General features: G+C 39.4%; 3 protein-coding genes across 5 annotated transcripts; all 3 read right to left on the bottom strand.

Moving 5' to 3' along the window:
• Positions 1-1495: 1495 nt before the first annotated feature.
• Positions 1496-8302, bottom strand: prkg3 (protein kinase cGMP-dependent 3). Its single transcript, XM_026341899.1, has 21 exons — positions 8215-8302; positions 7848-7910; positions 7611-7737; positions 7248-7414; positions 7030-7143; positions 6634-6739; positions 6434-6497; positions 6197-6274; positions 5965-6053; positions 5549-5614; positions 5344-5391; positions 5186-5227; positions 4938-5049; positions 4194-4330; positions 3996-4085; positions 3501-3642; positions 3226-3389; positions 2366-2482; positions 2055-2117; positions 1707-1782; positions 1496-1582 (listed from the first exon to the last, which is right to left on the bottom strand). Exons 1-21 carry the CDS (start codon positions 8300-8302, stop codon positions 1496-1498), a joined length of 2040 nt encoding a protein of 679 aa, XP_026197684.1.
• A 3666-nt stretch (positions 8303-11968) lies between these two features.
• LOC113149791 (phospholipase ABHD3-like) lies at positions 11969-17350 on the bottom strand. Of its 3 annotated transcripts, none has more exons than XM_026342082.1 (9): positions 16947-17350; positions 14766-14926; positions 14408-14590; positions 14184-14229; positions 13574-13686; positions 13265-13438; positions 13144-13192; positions 12885-13050; positions 11969-12758 (listed from the first exon to the last, which is right to left on the bottom strand). In XM_026342082.1, the coding sequence occupies exons 1-9, from the start codon at positions 17070-17072 to the stop codon at positions 12553-12555; spliced, it is 1224 nt and encodes a 407-aa protein (XP_026197867.1). In that variant the 5' UTR covers positions 17073-17350; the 3' UTR covers positions 11969-12552. The 3 variants fall into 3 exon arrangements, with proteins under 3 accessions (XP_026197867.1, XP_026197868.1, XP_026197869.1); XM_026342083.1 differs by having other exon boundaries at positions 17213-17350; XM_026342084.1 differs by lacking the exon at positions 13574-13686 and having other exon boundaries at positions 13265-13350.
• Positions 17351-18032: 682 nt separating this feature from the next.
• On the bottom strand, positions 18033-20657 carry LOC113149396 (cathepsin B-like). The gene is made up of 10 exons (XM_026341501.1): positions 20618-20657; positions 20027-20150; positions 19807-19892; positions 19549-19663; positions 19355-19470; positions 19182-19267; positions 18950-19093; positions 18737-18853; positions 18472-18600; positions 18033-18255 (listed from the first exon to the last, which is right to left on the bottom strand). The coding sequence occupies exons 2-10, from the start codon at positions 20147-20149 to the stop codon at positions 18179-18181; spliced, it is 993 nt and encodes a 330-aa protein (XP_026197286.1). The 5' UTR covers position 20150; positions 20618-20657; the 3' UTR covers positions 18033-18178.
• Positions 20658-20917: the final 260 nt, after the last annotated feature.

The raw sequence follows: 20917 nt of genomic DNA, 5'->3' as shown, positions 1-20917 counted from the left end.
TTTACGTCTGTCAAGATGCATCTTTAAGTCTGCCCCACCCATTGCAATACATTTTTTTAATGCTGCAAATACTCATAATGCCCCTAATATGTATCCCTTTAAGTAATTTCCCGAACAATACGCGTTACTGTTGCCCCTCTGAAAAAGAAGGTATAGGAAGCTAGCTCCATAGTACAGTTCACAAATCTCTAACTCAAAACAGACATCCCGTAAGCTGGAAAGGAGGTGACGTTCCACTATTTTCGATGAATCTTGCCCAGCCTGAAAAGAATAAATAATATATTTAAAAATGATCAGATCCTCCCGGGATGGATGGATTCAAATGTGCAACAGCTCTAGATTCATTTGTGAGACCTCACTTGTACTTAGACTGCTTCTTTCCCGTAGATCATGCTGCTTTCATTTCAGTAATGAATTCACCTAAACCATCACCTTGTTGACACCTTGTTGACAACAAGAAAAGACTGAATACCACATTTTATCTAATTCCTGCTTACTCTGTTCTTTGACATCACACACTTTACAGGCTTGTGTTAAAAACTCATTTTGAATGTACAAGCACGAGAGGTAACTACAGTTCACCTGTGTGGAGAGATCATTTTGTACTGTACTGTACATCCTCTGAGTCACTGCTGTCCATGTATTATATTCTGCACTTAAGGTGTTTTGTATTTTTCTGCAGGAAGGAAACATCTGGTAGTGTATCTTTCCAGCCATGGAAGATACAGTTGCTTTCATGTTTTTAATTTTGATGTGGAAAACTGGTCTCAGCAGGCGAATAGCAGGTATTAACAGGAAAGAACAGGATGACTTCTTCCTGCCTTCATGCTGCCAGACGGTTGTGGCACTTGAGAGCCTCACATTCAGTCAAGAACATCAGATTAAACCTATTAACCCCTCTGTCCCAGGCCGTTTCCCTCTCTGATAACATCTTTGTAAGCCACCAACAGCAAATACTTTTATGGCTTACTGCAGGATGTATACGTGCGTGATTCGGCCACAACAGCAACACACTTCACACTTTAACAATGGTGGGTGAGTGTAGGAAAAACACACAGCTGACTCAAGCATTTAAGAGTATTTTTATTTACTAAACCCAAGGCATATAGAAAATTCAAGAAGTTCTGTGATCTATATAAATTACAAAAAAACAAAGGTGCACGAAAAGAATGATTATACTATTAGTGGCAAGTTATCCCAAAGCTAAACCCCCAAAAACAGCTTGTAAAAAAAATACTTTAACAACATTAAAGCATTTAACTGCTTTGTTGTGAGCAGATAAGCATGTGTTATCTCTAAAACTAGCAAAGATCCAAAAGAATAGTAAACTCTAAAGTACAATGATGATTTCGGTGTCAAGTTTTCATTTCGATTTTTGTAAAGACCTGACCCCTTGTTCAGATTGTCCACCACGACTCCAGCCTCACAAAAGTTTAATTCTTTCCATATCCACGCTGGGCTCACAGCTCCATTGGTGTTTGTTTATAACTCAAAATCAAAAGTCACGGTCCCAACCAGAAAACTCCTCATCCGCCTTAGTCTGGTCATAAGGGAAACGATCAAAGTTGATATAGCAGGGACCCTGGGGGAGGGAACATAAGTAATTGTTGAGTAAGAATTGTGGATGAAGTTAAAACATATTGTAAACACTGTCAAAGTTTCTGTTTCTTCTATGTAAATAAAGCTCAGCAGGTAATTTGACTTGCCTTGCGTATCAGCCGAATTGTAGGTGCATCTATTTGACGCATACGCAGCTTGTGCCAGTTTATATTGCTGAACCACCTGAAGGGAAAACATGAGCAACATTACAATGTAAATATAGTGAGAGAAGAACTACTCATTTACTGCTCACATGTTGAAAGGTTGGTCAGCGACAGGTTTATTGAAACTGACCTAAACTGAATTTATTCAATTAGCACTTTGATTTGCTTTGAAAGAAATATCTATTTTTAAAAAAAATATTAAACATGTATTCCACCTAGCACGGTGTGATATTGCACAAATGTTGCGTTTTAATATATGAGGAGTTATGAGACTGTTGTTGCCGTGGTTACCTGTGATGCCGGACATCCTTGATGCCGTTCTTCGTGTTTCCTAACCTCTGACCTGGCCGAGGTCTGCAAACAAAAATTCAAGACATGATTTGGAGAGAGGACAGATACATAACATTTCTACATTAGCTTCTATCTTTCCAGATATTTGTATTCACAATAAAAATACAACTGGATGTTATAATGACGTGCAGACATGTTCCATAATTCATGCTGCTCACTGGAAGAAGCAAGTTACTATTGAATGCACACTACAGCACAGTCAGTGTATAAAATGTCATCATGATGAAGTCAGTAGGTTATAATCTTCTCACCTGCACAGCTTACTGATAATGGATTTAGCTGCCTCACTCATGTAAGGTGGAAACTTGAGCACGCCATCCAAAATCTTGGCATAAATCCTCTGAGGCTCTGAACTTGAAAAGGGGGGGCTAACAAGTAGAGAGAACATGCTGTTGTTGATTATATGATTATTTGATACGGACTTCTTATGACATAAAAAGTGGCTCAGGAATCATCCATGTAGGTTCTTTTCAGGTAATGTGAACCATTCGACTGCAGATACTAAATAATTGAACAGAAAACAGTGTTTGACTGCTGCAGATGTCAGACACACTTTGCTGCTGCCATCTACTGGTTAACATGAGGCTTTACTCATTTAGGATTAAATCTGTCTTCACCTCATTTGTGCAAGAAAAACATTTTTGAAAATAACAGTGATAAACGTGATTTATTAATATAAAGAGTTTTACAAACAGATTATTCTGTACAGACAGAGAAGGAATATTAGTATTAGTATTAGTATTAGTATTAGTATTAGTATTAGTATTAGTATTAGTATTAGTATTAGTATTAGTATTAGTATTAGTATTAGTATTAGTATTAGTATTAGTATTAGTATTAGTATTAGTATTAGTATTAGTATTAGTATTAGTATTAGTATTAGTATTAGTATTAGTATTAGTATTAGTATTAGTATTAGTATTAGTATCAGTATTAGTATCAGTGTTAGTATTAGTATTAGTATTAGTATTAGTATTAGTATTAGTATTAGTATTAGTATTAGTATTAGTATTAGTATTAGTATTAGTATTAGTATTAGTATTAGTATTAGTATTAGTATTAGTATTAGTATTAGTATTAGTATTAGTATTAGTATTAGTATTAGTATTACCTTCCTGCCAGTAGTTCAAAGATCAGGATGCCAAGGGACCAAAAGTCGACTGCAAAGTCATGTCCTTGGTTCTTGATGATCTCTGGAGCTATGTACTCAGGAGTACCAACAAATGAGTAGGTCTTGTCTCCACGCACCATCTCCTTGGCAAAACCAAAGTCTATCTGCATAAAAACAGACACACACAAAACCCCTATGATTCCTCCAGGTGTGGAAAACTTGCTGAAAGTGTCCCCACAGAGGAGCAGCACAAACACACAACACAGCAGACTCACCAGTTTGACGTAGCCTTTGACATCCAGCATCAGGTTCTCCGGCTTCAGGTCTCTGTACATGATGTTCTTCTTATGGAGGTACGAGTAGGCCTCCACCACACACGCAGTGCAGAACACAGCGATGGACTCTTCAAAACGCCCTCTGACAATCACAGAGACATAAGAGCTCTTAAAAACCTCACTTGAATTTGCATTAATCTAAGCATGTTACCTTAATGTTAATTTCATGTAATCGAAAAAACTGCTCTTGGAAAGTTCATTTTATTTTATTTTTTTTACTCTTTTTCAAGTATGTTTTTCCAGCCCCAACGATAAATGAAATACGTTTCCCACCAATGAAACCATCACAGATTTTACAATGTTCAAATAAAACTAGATGTTTTCCATTATATCCCACTGATTTACACTAACAAATCATTTCTACCTTGTGTAATAAATATAAAAAATACCTCAATGAGGAAATGGAAACTCTTAAAAAGTTGTTTGTTTTCTCACACTTCTTTTAGTTTGGTCCAGATCTCCCCACCACTACAGAACTCCATCACCATGTAGATGTAACGTGTGTCTTTAAAAGCTGCATGAAGTCTAGAAAGAATTAGAGGAGAAAACATTTCACATTTTTCTCTGCAGCCAGCTGTTTTTATACAGTTTTATCAAATGTTTACACTGGGTGAGTCTTCTAGTCACAGATACCTGATGATGAAGTCACTCTGGATGGCTTTAAGGATCTCCTTCTCGAACAGGATGTGCTCCTCTTGTCTCTTGGAAACAATGTGCTTCTTGCTGACTCGCTTCACAGCGTAATACTTCCCGTGGCTCAGTGTGGTCATCTTCGAATTTAAACAAATAGTCAAAGCTGATTTGGAGATACAATTAATTACCTTTAAATACAAACTACTTGACAGTTTACTTTAATGTGTTTACTGTCATTTGACAAGCTGTGCAGCTGTATTAGGGAGTGTATGAAAATTATTAGAAGGGTAGTGGTTCATCAGTTTTTTTGTATTTGTTAAAGTAAGGGACTGAGTCTGACATTAATCATTCCTTATAGTAAAATAAAAATCAATCAGTACATAAAACACAGTTTATTTATCAGCTCTATTTTTAAGCAGCTGGATTTTTGGCCTTTTCGTCTTCTGTTGCACTAATGCTTAGCTAGCATATAGTAATAACATAGCATTTAGCATGTAAATAAACTATAAAAAATACCACATTTATCTAATGACACAGAGCATGACCATATTGTTATAATAGACTATTGTCAGACAGATGAAGAGAAGCATCCAAGAGCCCTTGCCCTCCTCTTCACACCATTCATTTTCATACAGCCCCTTAATATTGTACCTACCTTCAGTCTAATGCATGTTAATTAAAAACCATTTGTTATATAAGAGGACTAATACATTTTACATTTCAGCAAGCTTTGACAAAACACACCAACTCAACACGTCCGAACCCTCCAATTCCCAGTGTGACAGGATCTCCTTGATAGCGGCCCTCCTGGTACAACACAGGAACCAGATCTTCAAATGTCAGCGTGGAACCGGGACTGAGAAAAACAGAGAACATTTACCAAATGATGAATTATTGCATTTCAAAGAGCTGTTTTGTGTGACTCATCTAATTGTGTTACATCTTTTATCCTTCATCCTACACAGACAGTCTCTTCTTGCTTTGTCGCTCACCTCGTCTTGTCTTGAGCTTGCGCTTCCTGCAGTACTTTGGAGCTGGGAGTAAAAAACAAATCACAATCAGGTTGATGGCGAGAGACTGATTTATGTATCTATTTTCACATCAAACTATTCTCACCGAGATGAAATGAAAGGTGTTTTACAGTACATACTCATCAAAGAGCTCCAGGTGTTCGATGGGAATTGTCTCCTCAAACAACCTGAAGAAACAGCATCGTCAGTCAACCTGAGCATCAAGCAGCTCACAACAGAAAGCAAACAAACTAACAAGTAGAATCTGGAAGAAGAGATCTTTCCTGTCTCAACCGTAATAGCACCTTCGCTTATTCTAAGAATTTCAAGTAGAGTCAGACTCACTCCTTGTCAATGGAGAAGCAGGTAACAGGCCCGTCAGCAGTGCAGGTGGCAGTTCTCAAGACCTCACTGCAAAAGGATAAACAGTGTGTGTGTCAGCTCTGGAAAGCTGCAACTGTGTGTCAGACTGCCTTTATACACCTCAGTAAGGATCTCTATGCTGCACAAATCACCAAAGAGCTCTATTGTAGATTATATGCTGCATTGCTTGTTTTATACCGCAGATATTGAAAACAACCAGATACAAGTTTGTTAAAAGTTTTTTTTAACTTGAGGGATTTAAATAGAGGCAAATGACGGCAGGTTTTCCAGCCGAAATGTCAAAGATGACAGCAGCAAAGAAGGTGCACGGAGAGGTAGAGATGCTGCACACGCCTCTCACAAATGTCCTCAGGCATGTGTTGGGTTGCCATGGTTACCGTATGAGGGCCTGTTCCCCGAAATGCTCCCCTTTCACCATCCTGCGAATCTGCTTCTGCTGCCCGTTCACATTCTTAGTCACCAGGACCTGAGGGGTAAACACACACGCATACGAGAAGGAAAGGGGGAAAAGGCGATGAGTGCATATACACAAAAAACAAAAAACACACACGCAGGACGGTGCAACAGCACATTACGATGTGCGTTTGTGCACATGCGACACTGTCTTACCTCTCCTTTGAGGATAATGTAGAATGTGTTTCCTTCAGTCCCTTCTTGAACTATAACATCTTTGTCCTGGTACTTCACCTGCAAAAGAAGAAAAGAGAACATAACATAAGTGAAAATGAATGATTGAGTTTATTCAATGTGTTTAATTATGTGCTTCATTTGTTTCTCTGAAGATAAACACTAGCCATGAAAATAGTTAATAGTAACATTAGTTCGACTAGACATGTGAGTACACACCTCCTCCATGGAATCAATGATCTTGGACAACTGGACATCATTCAGTTCCTTCAGAGTTTGAGCCCTGTGCAGCACATGAGATTTAGCAGCAGAGAATCAAGGTCTATGAATAAATACTGGAATAACATCCTCTAAATGTTCGCCGTCCTGTTGGCTAAGAACTGAGAAGATCCTATTCTGTACTGTAGCTGAGAACTCACGTCTTCAGGAAGCCCATGAGCTCCTCCCGTTTTTTCTTGGACTTGTTGGTTATGATGGTTCTGTAGGTCTGTCGCTCCATACACCACAGACGCACCGCTGTCTTTGCTGCAACATGAACGAGCTGAGGTGTTAGCAGTTCAGTCTGGTTTATGATAGAGAATGATAACAGGCTGAAACGATTCGTGCAGCAGATACTTTAGCTAGATCACAGAATGAACAAATGTCAGAAGGCACTCCTGTGTTTGGGTTGTTAAATTACAGCCTATATAGCCTCTCTATAGGTCTCTGCACACATAACCTCATGGCACCACATAAATCACAACAGCATGCTGTTAAATAAAGTTCCTATAGCATTGTTACATGTGCACATAGGACGAGGAGTCATGGGGACTGACCTTTGACTGTTGCTGTTCGTTTGCAGTTGTACAGAATGGCCAACTCCCCAAACACATCACCAATGGTAAGAGTTCGGAGTTCCCGGCCTGCCTGTGTGACAACAAGCTCACCGGCTAAAACATGGAAAAGATTATTTTAATACAGAAATATATTCTGCATATGTTGATTTGTAGTTTTTATATCACAAATGACAGATTTCAATCGAGCATGTCCCCACCTGCGACTATGTACATGCTGTCTCCTTCAGTGCCTTCTTTAATGACTTCATCCCCCTGTTTCAAGTTAGACACCACCAGTAGGTCCACCATCATGGCTGTTTGCTCATCATCAAGACGACTCAGGAAGTCGTTCTTCTGGATGGCCTTGACGATCAGACTTGTTTCACTGGTGATGGAAGGTCAGAGAGGGCTAATTGAAATCCTGAGGACAGTATTCAAACAGTTCGCCTAAATTACCTATTGCATGTGTAGGTGTTTGATATGTGCTGGAGAGGCAATTACTCTGGTTTTAACCACAGTGGCAAATCCTGTGGAGACTTATGTATAAAAATGTTCTGTCATCAGCTGGACTAATTACCAACCTGACAGTTTTCTTGACCCTGGTGCTTGTAATCTCCAGGGTCTCCTGAATCGGTTCAGAGGCAATGACGGCCGCACGGCTCTTCCTAAACTCCGGCTCAATCTCATTACCACTCTGGGAGGGAAACTCTGGAACAGACAAGCAGAGGAACACAAATCGACCGTGTGTGTGTGTGTGTGTGTGTGTGTGTGTGTGTGTGTGTGTGTGTGTGTGTGTGTGTGTGTGTGTGTGCCCTCACCTAGATCATGATATTGACTCTGCAGCTCCTGCAAAACTTTTTCCTTCTCTTGCAGTCGTTGTTCTACGAGCGTAGAAACAGAGAAATTCAAGTTTACAAAACACTTTCCTTAGATTTATGGATGAAAAACGTTACTTGAATACTATAATTACGGTGTAGGGAATGATTATTTAATATTTAATGTAGTCATCCATGAGTAACATTTCTTTCCAAACAACTCCAAGCATCCACAGAAGTACCCCAGGGCTGGAAACCACTTCACCACAGTGCATGACTGTGTCAGAAATGGTGTAAGCCTATTGAACAATGCCTACAGGATCTAGTGTGGAGTTAGTCTTTAGGGTGAAATAATATTAGTTGGACTTACCCAAGTCTTTATTTTGTCTCTGCAGCTCCTGGTTGATGAGACACTGCTTTTCTAGCTGCTGCTTCAGCTCCTCTAGTTGCTTCTCCATAACTAAAGTGGGGAAATACAAAGACGAGAGCTACTTCATACGGGAAGAATCATTACAGTGACAAACAGATTAACGGATCCACAACCAATAGAAGGCAGAAAAGAATACGTTTAAATTATGAATCTGAACACAGACATAAAACACCAGAGATCTGAATGGAAACAACTAAGATTTACACACAAAATGCTTCTCATATCATATTTTAAACAGTATGCTGAAGCCTTTTCATGAGGCACTGAGCTCAGCTCCACTGCCTGCACACAGCAAGAGTCTCCCTGAATAATGCACACTAATGATGGACAGTCAACAGGGGGCTTTCTGAATGCTGTCACACCCTGCCAGTATTTGCTAAAGATCTATTCCTGTCTGAAAGACTGATAATGACACAAACATGTCAAATTGGCACAGAAACTGAAAAATGAGTAGTGCAGTTCTGTTGCAGTGACAATAGTTCCTCACCATTATCATTTTGTCAATAACAATCAGATGTTTGTGCCTTTATTAACAGGCCAAACAGGCAATACAACCACAAGGCCACTGGCTTTCTGACCAATTGAATGCAAACACACACACATCACTTTCAGTAAAGCCCTTGGAGATGGACAAGCTGTTTTCCACTGAGCTCATCACATGATCCTCGTTACTGCTGCCTCACCCTGGACATTGGACAGCGCTGAGATTAGACAAATCATAAAGTCACTGAACAATGCATCGAAAAACTTTTCCTCTATCAAGTGACTGTTTGCTTGGTTTCTCTCGTACACGTCGGTGCAGAGGGGTGAGAAAAGAAGACTCTTTAAAAAACACATTTAGAGCGTTCCCTGTCATCGAAGTTGGACGTGATCGTTTCCATTTCATGTGTGATTCACCATCAAAGGCGGCAACAGTGTGATAAGACTAAGCTTAGAGGGAGCATTAAAACTTTACAGGGAAAACTGTGACAACTACCAATATGTCATGCTGCACATACCAGCAAGACTGACTTGTTTCAGGGTGCTTTATTTACCTGTACTGGAAGTAATACAAGCTTTGCAAGCTTTTTAGGAATGTATAGCACGGAAAGATAACTGGGGGCAGATTGGATTGATAACAGTGATTGATAAGTACAGTACAGTAGCTGCACACTACCCTCAATGATCATTTGGCTGACGACAATCACGTAAGCAGAGACCGATTCAAAAAAGTGAGTATTTGTGTCTGCTTTTCAGTTGCACAGTAGAAACATGATGCTAGACGGATTAGCATTATGCTGATACAGCCAGTGTACTGTACAGTTCAGACTGCTTCATTACTAATTCATGGTACAGTGTAACTACAGCTGAATTCTCATAAGATGCTCTGTAATGGAAACCCGGAGAGAACCTGTGTCTGGTCTGGTGGTATTTTTAAGATGCACTTTTTCACTGCACATTTGGATTTTCTGCACCCGAAGAACATCATCTCTACATTAATACACCCGTGGTTGCAAGAACGGAACCTCTAAGATGAAGTACAAGTTAAAAAAATCGGAATATTTTGTTATTTATCGCATGATAATCTGTATTTAAAACACATTAAGCCACATGACAAAATATGGATCTGGATCAAAAAAAGCTTCACATGACATCCAAGTCTCAAAGACACTTTAACATGTAGTGTGTGGATGGAGAAGCAGAGTCGCACTCACCTGCAGGCTGTGTGTGGTCAGGAGAGAAGATGAGAAGTGTCCCAGCCTACAAAGGCCACGAGGACCATAGGAGGCAAATAACAACTCTGTACTACTTAAAATATCCACTTTCAGTTGAAGAGCAGTATTTGCTTTATGTACAATGTCTGCGTCCTGTCTGACCCTCAGACTGTCTGCGGACTAGACACACCTGAGCAGACACAACCATGCAGTCTGCAGCCTCTCTTGCATTACTTCTCCGGCGCACTTTCTCAGCTTACACTGTCATGTCTGCGCTTCAGCTTTTACTATTTTTACTTCTCGCCACCTCTCTGCCTCCCTCACTCTCAGTCTTTCCTCTTCTTTCTCTATCTGTCAGTCTCAGCAGCTCTGGTGTTGAATCATTAACCTTAAACTGACGCTCCTCCCATCACACCAGGTGGAGGCATGGAGACAGGAGGAAGAGTTGGAGGAAGAGGAGGAGGAAGTATGAATTTTGTCACATTTTATTTGTCCTGACAGCAAATATTCTAGCAGGAGAATACGATTATTGTAGTTCTTGTTATTTATAACAGATTATTTTATACTAAGAATTTGTAATTTTTGTGATATTGCCAGTGACATGCTGTAAAATTTAAACCAGCGTAAACAATGAGAGAGTCTTAGGCAAACAGGAAAGAAACAGGAAGTCATTTGAAGTTAATATGATGATCTTCTGCAGTCATATTTTTGTGATCCATGAAAAAGATTTTCCAAAGAAGCTAAATTAACAAAATTGAAAGCTGGAGTTGTGGGGAATTGCTGAAGCCGAGGGCAACCAGGTCAACTCACAGATTACATCTAGCAGAGTCGGAAAGGTTTCATTATGTTTCTATCTTTGCATAAGACTCCGTGTCACCTGCTGCTTTCCAGGCAGCAGTGTCATTAAATGAATCTAAATTAGGCTAAAGGGTTAACGTTGTCACATAGGGCGTCGGTCTTTATTGTTCACATTTACTTACTAATACTCCTTCTGGTTAATCAATGACTTTAATGACACCACCATCTCATAAGATACAAAAGGGCTTCGGTTTCAGCCTGGAGGAAACTGGCAGTGTGTGTGTCATGACATTTGTCCAACATGGTGGAATGCATTAAAAAAAAAAACAGGCTGAGTCAAGTGTTACTAACGATCACAGCCACAGATGAGTGGATATTCAAAGATTTCTGTAACTTACAAACATACACTGAAGAAATAAAACCATCAGTTGACATTCAATTCTGTAATTCTTAATGTCATTCTTTAATTTCAGTGCAATTCAATAACCAAGACAAAAATACATAATCAATAATGCCCAAAAAACACTGATTGTGGTTACATCTCATACAGAATCATATATTAAAAAAACATATTTTCCACTAGAATTACAGAGCAATTAATTTAAAGTAAATAGCTGATGAGCAGAGAAACTCATAGATTACCACCAACAGCTGCTAAAGTGTTATAGATCCGTGTACGCGAGTCACAGTTGAAAACATTTCCTACTAAGAATGAAGATAAACAACTATAGTTTGCAATGAAAAATTACATTATTACAAATAATAATGACTTGTTAACGGCATTATGAAGTAGTGACTGACCATCATCATCAACTACTGGAAATACACAAAGTTCATTGAACCTTCTTCATATTCAGGACTGATTTGATATTCAGTGCACCCACACACACACTGACCTGGTCCTTGTGCGAAGACTTACAATCAGTGGTAAAATTCAAGATAAATAACCTGCGATAACAACAAACTAACTACACATTTAATAATTATCAAGTCAAGTGGCTTCAAAACAGACATGATAGATGCTCCTTCATCTGTCACATTCCCCAAATAGCAATGAGCACAAATAAACAAAAGGCAGATAACAACACAATGGACCACCTCTGATGCCAGCAGTACTAATTTACAATGAAAAGCATATGCAAACATACAATATGTTTGCATTTACTTTTACATTGAACTAATTTCCCTTTTTTACTATTAAAAATTCAGATGATAAACCTATTACACGAGTCTTTTCTTCATTAAAGACTGTAAACAGGATTGCCATCATGATGTGCATTTAGAAATTACATGTGAAGTCTGCCTGCAGGGCTAAAATGTGGAAATGTATAATCCTTCAAGGCACCTTACACTTCAAGGAAACCAAAAGAGCTTATGAGGGAAACACAGCAACTGCACCAATATCAATGGGAATATATTCCTGTTCTTACATTTTCATGTAACGTTTTCACATTTCCGATCACTCATTATCATTTTTCATTGGATTATGTGTTTTTTCCAACACATAACTTATGATTTCTCATTAATAGGGAACCTGGGACGATGAGGAGGTAGATTAACAGACTTAGCAGTGAGGTCATATGATTGTACAATACAGTTGGTCATTATCTATACAAACATGAAGGGAATACAACAAATCTGTGTTAGAATAACAGCATGCAAAGCAAAGCAATACATTTTCTTTTTGTGAATTGTTGTTCTACTGTCATTGACTTCATATTCTTTGCAGCATTCAGCCATGTAGTCTGGTTCAGAGTACAAACAGTGGTGAGAAAGTGAAGGACGATCAGCTCATCTGCTCCTCCTTGATGCCGCAAGCTTTGTTTATGTCCTTCGGGTGCTCAAAGACTGCCTGGATGAACTGACCGAACAGGCGTTCCATGTAGGTCTCACCGCGGGGAAACAAACCATCCAGGAAGGCAATGTGTCCACCATGAGCCGTTAGCAACAGGGCGACATTAGGCAGGCCTTGGACTATGGTCAGTGGGAACGCTGTGGGGGAAAGAATGCATTGAAAAAATAAGCATAATGACTTCAGGACACAGATCTGGTGCTTAAAACTTGGACTTGAAAATGCAAGTTAAACATAACCTCCACCTTCTGCTGATCTCCACTCACCATTTTGGGGGGAAAATGGGTCATCAGCAGCGTTGAGACACAAGATGGGTACTGCAGTAGTGGGGAGTTTTTTGCCTGGGCTGGCATCGCGGTAGTACTCCAGGGAGGATTTATAACCAAACTGCACAATGGTGAAGCGTTCATCAAACTCACGGATGGTCCGCGACTAGAGGACGGGGATGAAAGGAGAGAAGGCAATTACACGAAGGGAAAATTCAGAACTGTGATAGAAAGGTGAAGGTAAAAAAACAGGCCATACCTTCAGGACATAGTCAACGTCCACCACTTTCTCCAGAATCTTCCGGTGCCTGTGAACAGAAAAAAAGGTTCAACAATGGCAATTGCCTGATTTAAATTTAGGAAATGACAACCTATCTGACCTGCTGACAGTGCGACACAGGCCCATCGCAAGGATTTTGTTGAAGAGCAGCCAGTTGAGTGGTTCTTCCATAGAGACAGACGACTCCTGTGCATCGAAGGGGACAGAGATGGTCAGACCCGCCACCATCCCCGACTGTGTGCGCTTACGGGCCAGGTAGTTTAACAGCAGCATGCTTCAGTAGAGAGAAAAAAATGTGAAGGGAAACAAGGTGTTACAACAAAAACCTGGCGAGTAAAAGGGAAGACAGAGAAATGTCACAAACGCTGGGATACATTTGAGCATAAGTGCCAGCAGGAAGCCAACTCACCCTCCCATAGAAACACCAGCACCAAGCACAGGGGCTTTTGGAAAGAGTCCTTTGACATGTTGCACCACACACTCAAGATCCGCGGTATTAGCTGCACAGTAGGTGAGAGGTGTCTGGAGCGCGCAGGAGGACAGACGAGGAGCGTTACATGCAGTGTTCAAGTTTGAACCACTACAGGAACAGCTGGTGATATTCTAAATTCATCTTATCATCAGTAGATCCCAATAAAAAGACCAAATGAACAATGGTTTAGTTGGTCACTAACTGCTTTCCAACTTACAGTATCCAACTTTACTGGCATTTAAAAGCATGTTGCTGCTACTGAAGATAGTAAGCCGTATAAACGCCGTTATTCAAGAGTATATAAGAATATTTCAGGTCTTTAATATGTTTGACAATGCTCGTTCAGTTCATTTTTGCTTATAGTGTCTTCGTGGGATTTTATTGATGATAAGACAAATACAGAACAGATTCAGCCTCATACTGAAAGTGATCCTGTGGGGCGTGTTTGCTCTATAAGCTTTATTAAACAGGTTTTCTTATTGAAGTTACTCTGTTTAAATGAAGGCGTGAAAAGGAAAGTAGGTAATTAGATAATAACTGTACTTACCAACAACTCTTCCCCTGCAGCTCCCCTGTTGTTGAAGACCACACATCTAGGAAACAAAACTAATTAGTTTGAGCAGCTGTGGGATATTTTCTTCCTTTAATTCATGTCACATAAGTTTCCTGTTTACTTTCAGTCAAACATTCCTGTTTGTGCTTAAAGATCTAAAATTAAGTTCAGATGTGTTCACATTTAATTTTGATTTTTTATACAGGAGTACACCTGACCTGTAGCCACGGCGAGTGGCCTGGCTGACAGCGTGGAGCACATAGGGCTGTTTGCTGTTCCCTGTTATGCCCGGGAGGATGAGCACTGTGGGGCGAGTAGAGGATTCTGGGTAGGGCGCACTGGCCTCGTTGTAAACCCAATCCAGAGAGATCTGACCACCATCAGCTGTACGGATGAGCTCACTGCAGGATAAAAAGAAAGGACAGAAACAAGAAGGAACAGGATGATAAAAATGAGAATTTAAAATGTGTGAAAAGCACTAAATCTGCCATTAGAACAATGATGCAGATGGAGCTGTGCTGAAAAAAAAGACAATAAGATCCCAGTAAGAGGATAACAACAGGGAGCCCTTCCTACTTGTGATATTTGACAGGGGGCCTGGACTTGAGGACGGCACAGACTAGGGTTTGAAGCCGACCTCCCCAGCACCACGGAGTGGGACTGAAGCACTCGGACACCACAGGACAGTGTTTGTGGAGGAACACGCTGAAAGCCGTGCTACAAATCAGGGTTGGTGTCTGAGAGGAAAAGACACAAAATGTAGAGAGATAAAAACATTAGGTTTGAAATTAGGATTGTGTGTGTGTGTGTGTGTGTGTGTGTGTGTGTGTGTGTGTGTGTGTGTGTGTGTGTGTGTGTGTGTGTGTGTGTGTGTGTATGTGTGTGTGTGTGTGTGTGTTTTCTTAAGATAGTGAAATAGCACATATCATCTATAACAGATAAAACATACAGTCATTGAGTATTTAAGAGAAAGAAAATGTATCCCACCAATAAATTTTTTAACTGTATTTTTGAGGTTAATTGAATTATTTGGGTTCTTGGTCGAATGAAACATGGCACAGCTTTGGCTTCAGGGAAGTTGTGGCTGACTCACAGCTCCTCCTTGGCCTTTTTAAGCAATATAAGTTATTACACACTGTACAAAGTATGTATTGTACAATCATTTGATGTCACTGCAGTCGAATGAATGGAATAAATAGCTGCAATGAATAGCTGTTAGTAATGATCTTGATCTCTGAATCCATAGCCTACATGAGCAAAGCATTTATTGTCCTTAAATGGCTCAATATGAGCTGACATATTCACCAAGTAAAACATTTATATTATGAATATGTCAGGTCAAGTTTAAATGTAATGTCATATGAGTCAGGATTTAATGAGTGAAATCAGTATTAAAGTACATTAAGTCATATGTTTATAGTATGGAAATAGTATTTGGAATTTCATAATTTTCTGCATTAATTTGTCATAAAATGTAATCTGATCTTCATCTAAGTCGAGAGTATTAACAAATATAATGTGCCTAAAATAATAACACCAAAAAAAATCACATTCAAAATGTTATTGAGAACAACTACAACAACAATTTCCTTTTGATACACTTGGGAATTAATCTTCCCCTTAATCACTGATCATGCTTTTTCCTCCTACTTTACGATTGGGGTGATGTTTTCATCATATGCAGTGACCTTTTTACACCAGACGTAGTGCTGTGTGTTCTTTCGAAATAGTCCAATATAGTTTCATCAGTCCACAAAACATTTTGCCAACACTGCTGTAGTGTGTCAATGTGCTCTTTGGAAAACTTTACCTCACTAATTAGTGTTTGTTGTGCTCTTGGGGTCATTTTGACTGAGAGTAGCCACAGTCCCAAAGTGTATTCTTCTTGTGTGGAGCAAACTCAAAATATTTGAGTGGTTTTTGTCAGTCAACTTATAGTCCACACCCTCAAAACATTTTGTTTAAGAAAGTATGCTAATGGCTGACTCCAATTAGGGATTCACATACTTTTACCATTTGGTTGTTTTCAATAAAGACATGAAAGATCAGAATAGTTTAGTGTTATTATTTTAGGCACATTATTATTACACATTATTATTTTGTTAATACTTGTGACTAAGATGAAGATTAGATCACATTTTATGACAAATGAAGAAAACCATGAAATTTCACATACTTTTTCTTGCCAATGTAACCATACAAACTGTTAAACGTTGTTATTGTATATTTTCATAAACACTGATTGGTACTTGTTGTGTTGTTTGTTGGTGTGTTAAATACAGGAAGCTTGAGTAAAATTATGTCATCTTAAATGTAAATGTCAAAAAATACCCTACAATAAAATTTAACAAAACTATTGCAAATATACATTAAATATGAAAATAAAGTTGATTAAATAATGAATAAAATCCAGTAATATAGCATTACAAATTTGAAATGTTAAATAAAAAGCATAAAGCAGAATAATACACAATCTAATAAAAAAGAACTCTAATAATAAGAAAAATAAGACTAAGTTAAGAATACATTTTAAAATAGTAAACAAATGAAACTGTGTAGAATAACACAGAAAAATAAACAATAGAATAATTGAGTAAGCTATAATAACGATTAAAAACCAAGGGAGCAAATAAAAAAAAATAGTAAATAGAAAAATAAACATGTAGTATAATACTAAAAACAGAAAAAGAACAGATAATAAATAAAATGAATTAATATAAAGTGATTATTAGCGCTGCCTTGGCCGCAGTGACTGACCTGACACTTGCGGCCCCACAGATAGTAAACTGCGGCCGTGAGGGAGCAGATGAGCACCGTGTAAGGCCTGGAAACAAACTCCAAGTATGTTCTCCACAGCTCCAGATGTGATAAAAACATGATCATTATTAATCTGTCTAAATTTGAACAGCAGGGAGATGACCTGGTAGCTGACGCTCGGCTATCTAAAGCGCTAATCAGCGGACACAACGGAAAAGACAACGGACAGAAAGACGTGTAACTGAAGTTAATGTCCCACAACCTGCCTTCATCACCAGCAGCTAACGATACAGATGTTTTACAGCTGCTCCTCCACTCCCATCAGCCCAGACGGGGATGATCAGCAGCCGCTGTCCGCCTGCAGGTCTTTATTCAGCGGCGTTTTCTCCAGGAGCTGCCGCTTCCTGGTTGACAGGTCACGACCAAAGATCGTGTGTTTAGACAGACGACCCATTGTCTGTAAATGTCGTGGTTCGCTTTCGCAGACGGACTACAAATATGAAAGCTATCTACACGCAGGGGGGAAAAAATGTAAAAGCGCACAAAGTCCGTGTCCTGCTGTGCACTGCAGCTAGTTGACTCATCTGTATGTATTTGTTAATTAGGATTTCTTTTAATAATATTTTCTATTAGTCTGTTTTTTCATTTTTACCATTTATTTACATTACATATTTGGGTCGTGTTATTGCAGCAGTTTAAGAAAACACACCAAAAAGTGTATATTAGGTATCATTTAGTGGAGTAAAATTCTACCTTCGCAATTTTATTCACCCTCTTTTTAATACTTTCAGCTGAAACTCCTGTCATCACTGTGGTTCTTAGAAATAAAAGTAGAGTGAGAGCTCTCTCCTACGTATGTGAATGTGGATCTTTACCGCTCCGTGTTGCGCTTTTCAGGAAGTACTACCTTGAACTGTTTCTATCCTCCTCAGTACAAATGTGTGATAAAAACATGAGATGTGGACTCACATCGCAATTATTATCAATAAAAGATTGAACAATTAAAGCATCTGATGTTTCATTTGTCTTCTTGCTTTCATTTGTGGTCTTGAAGGGGAAAAAATACAAACAAGCATGGAGATCATAATGGTATTTTATTTAGAACAATAAAAAAAAAGAGCAAAACGTTGTGCTTTTTTTTGTTTGTTTGTTTTTTTTCTGTTTGATTTTAATTGCAGTGGTTTCTTCTTGATTAACCCGATTTGATGAATGTTTGTTGTAAATGTCTTTTACTAGTTGACTGGGATTCCTGCAACCACCTCTGACTCAATACCACATTCATCATTTCCACGCTTGATCTTGAAAAAGCCTGAAATGAGAAGACAAAATCAAAACACATTTTTTACTGTATCTCACCACACTTCCAAATGAGTTTAAATGTCACGTCTTTATTCTGTAATGTACTTAACATACAACCTCAACCTAATGTTAACAACTATCAATACATAACATCACTCAGCATCAAGTGCACAAGAAGCAGGTCATTGTACTCTGCCCACTATTCTGTAGTTATGTCATAAAATACCTTTGTCTCCCCAGTCATTGTTCCAGGAGTTTGCAGCCAGCCAGTACGGAGTCCCATTCTCCTCTCCCCAGCCCAGGATCTTTATGGCGTGACCACCCAGCATGTCCCCTGTCACATGCTGGTACACACCTATAATAATATTACAGTACAGTGAATGTATAATAGTAAATATACTTGATGACTGAAAACTTAACACAGCTTCTTGTTTACATGCTGGTGTGTGTAGAAGAGGTTTGTGTGCATACAGTTTACATGTGGACCTCACCAGTCTTGTAGGTCAGAAAATCGGCATAAACAGAGAATGCTGCCTCCACAGGCCCGTTCTTGTACAATTCAGCCATGATCTGCTCTTGCTTGGACGGGACGCTGTATGTTTGTCTACCTGAAGAGGGAGGCACAGGAAACAGTAACATCAAACAGGGTGTGACAGGAAAGGTACAGCAGCAGAGCAGAACTAAATTACTTTAAGTGACGGTACCGAAGTGTTTGTCCTTCTGATAGGATGGAGAGTATCCATCGATGCACTGCTCCACACACTTGGGAGTGTCCTGTTCACCCTGACATGGGGGACGAGATCCATTTACATGATGATCACATTCAGCGATAGTGTAGGGTCTGCAGCCTGTAACACACAATCACCCTCAGTTTCAGCACAGGCTTTAAAAACAGCTTCACTAACACATTTGAAGTCACAGTTATGTTGATCGTACCGACTTTGGACTGGTACAGCCCTCCTGTTACCAACCCTTTCTTTGCCCAGAATTCCCAGGCAGCAGAGGGGAAACCACCAAAACATCTACAATCACAGAGAAAGTAAAGAAACACCACAAATGTTGTTTGATATCCAATTAAAAACCTGCATTGTACTCATTTGGTTACTTGCCCCATGCCACATTCATCACAGCAGGACAGAAGATCCTCAGCGGAGATCTCCACAGAGATCTTAGCACCGCTGTGGATGCATATCCGGTCGGACATTGCCTCAACTGCCCCAAAGGCCTGTGGGATTACATTGCAGGTTAACAGGTGTGAGAATATCACCATTGGTTCTGAACTTTGCTGAACTGAAATTCTTACCCAGCAGGATCCACATGAGCCCTGGTCTCTGATCTGTTTGATGGTGGGACATTTGGGCCACTGCTGCCGTGCATCGAAGGTATCTGGAAGTCGTACGTCTTCAATATCACGAAGCCTAAACAAGAGAAGACGGTCATGAGAACGATAGATGAAATAAACTTGCTGGACATCACCTGTTTGGTCATGTGAGACACACACATTAACATGCATGCACATGCCCTTACACAAGACAAGGAACACACTGATGTTAAAACTTACACCTCAGGCAGCTTGGGTCCATTCAGAATAGTCCCACACAGAGCCTTCACATAGCTCACATCAACATTTGGAAAGTTCTGCCCAGCCTGGAGCAAAAGTAGAGGAAGCGAAAGCAAAGATTACAAATATCTATCACTGCATCCTAAATCCTAGTTCATGAAAGAAGGTCTCCTTACTCTGCACAGAGCAAGTACTGATTAGATGAATAAGCTGGTCTCACCGTCCAGGTGGTGTTCGCCTTGTTAATAACGTTGATAATTTCTGCATAGTGAAGATGGGGGCGAGGGTGAGCCCAGGTCACAGACACAGTGACTGCGACGCAAAGAAGGGTCAGTCGATTCATCCTGCAAAAACAGACTGTTGAATCACACTAACTGTGGTGCAGTGTGTCTCATAAAACAGTAAACATGTTTTAATAACCTGTTTTATGAGACAGCGTGGGATTCACATGGCCGTGACAGTTCAACTGAGGTCACAATTTTTCTCTGCATTGTTGCCGTAATTACACACAAACATCTTCCTCTCAGATATTTGTTATAATGTTCACCCCAGTTCAACTAGTGTGACAACTCCAATCCATATTAATTGATGTTTCCTTTCTGCTCATGTAGGTTTAAGCTGCATCTGCTTGTTTTTTTTTTTTATAGTACAAAGAAACTAGAAGACACTACAAGATAACTGTGGGTTAGTTATTACTTAGATATTATTTAAGACGTATAAATAAAGTGCCAAATTAGATTTAAAAGCCAGAAAAAAAGCTGAATTTCAGCTGAAGTGATTATAACAAAATAAAGATGATCTCATCTTTTACCTCACAGCTGCACAGACACTCGTTCTCCGTCAGAAGCGTTCCCCTCCCTTGCTGAAATGAACATCAGTTCTCTCCAGTCGTCTTTTTATAAGGTTCAAGTTATAGAATCACATGTCTGTGTAATGAATGCAAGCTCATGTGACTAGCAAATGTCTTGCCAAAGGTTGACAGGTGCTGTTAACATTATGATCAGCCGATGATGATGAAAATATTCAGCTGACGATCAGTAAAATGACACATTTTTAATATATTAATAGCTGTGACACACATGAACACTCAGAAACAAGAAAAATAAAGGAA

The sequence above is a fragment of the Anabas testudineus genome, chromosome 24 (assembly GCF_900324465.2).
Source record: "Anabas testudineus chromosome 24, fAnaTes1.2, whole genome shotgun sequence".
In the NCBI taxonomy this organism is placed as follows: domain Eukaryota; kingdom Metazoa; phylum Chordata; class Actinopteri; order Anabantiformes; family Anabantidae; genus Anabas; species Anabas testudineus.
The sequence above is the reverse complement of the archived record's forward strand: the minus strand, read 5'-3'. Positions and strand labels throughout refer to the sequence as shown.

What these genes read in the sequence shown, in the direction of transcription:
- prkg3 (XM_026341899.1), bottom strand. Translation starts at nt 8,302, where the DNA reads ATGGAGAAGCAACTAGAGGAGCTGAAGCAGCAGCTAGAAAAGCAGTGT. An exon ending in TGGACCAAACTAAAAGAAGT is followed by an intron (nt 3,643 to 3,995) that starts GTGAGAAAACAA and finishes TGTGATTGTCAG; the next exon opens with AGGGCGTTTTGAAGAGTCCA. An exon ending in AAGGATGTCCGGCATCACAG is followed by an intron (nt 1,783 to 2,054) that starts GTAACCACGGCA and finishes TTTTCCCTTCAG; the next exon opens with GTGGTTCAGCAATATAAACT.
- LOC113149791 (XM_026342082.1), bottom strand. Translation starts at nt 17,072, where the DNA reads ATGATCATGTTTTTATCACATCTGGAGCTGTGGAGAACATACTTGGAG. An exon ending in TGTGGGGCCGCAAGTGTCAG is followed by an intron (nt 14,927 to 16,946) that starts GTCAGTCACTGC and finishes TTTTCCTCTCAG; the next exon opens with ACACCAACCCTGATTTGTAG. An exon ending in GCTGGTGTTTCTATGGGAGG is followed by an intron (nt 13,439 to 13,573) that starts GTGAGTTGGCTT and finishes TCTCTACTGAAG; the next exon opens with CATGCTGCTGTTAAACTACC.
- LOC113149396 (XM_026341501.1), bottom strand. Translation starts at nt 20,149, where the DNA reads ATGAATCGACTGACCCTTCTTTGCGTCGCAGTCACTGTGTCTGTGACC. An exon ending in GGACCCAAGCTGCCTGAGGT is followed by an intron (nt 19,664 to 19,806) that starts GTAAGTTTTAAC and finishes TCTCTTGTTTAG; the next exon opens with GCTTCGTGATATTGAAGACG. An exon ending in CAATGACTGGGGAGACAAAG is followed by an intron (nt 18,256 to 18,471) that starts GTATTTTATGAC and finishes TTCTCATTTCAG; the next exon opens with GCTTTTTCAAGATCAAGCGT.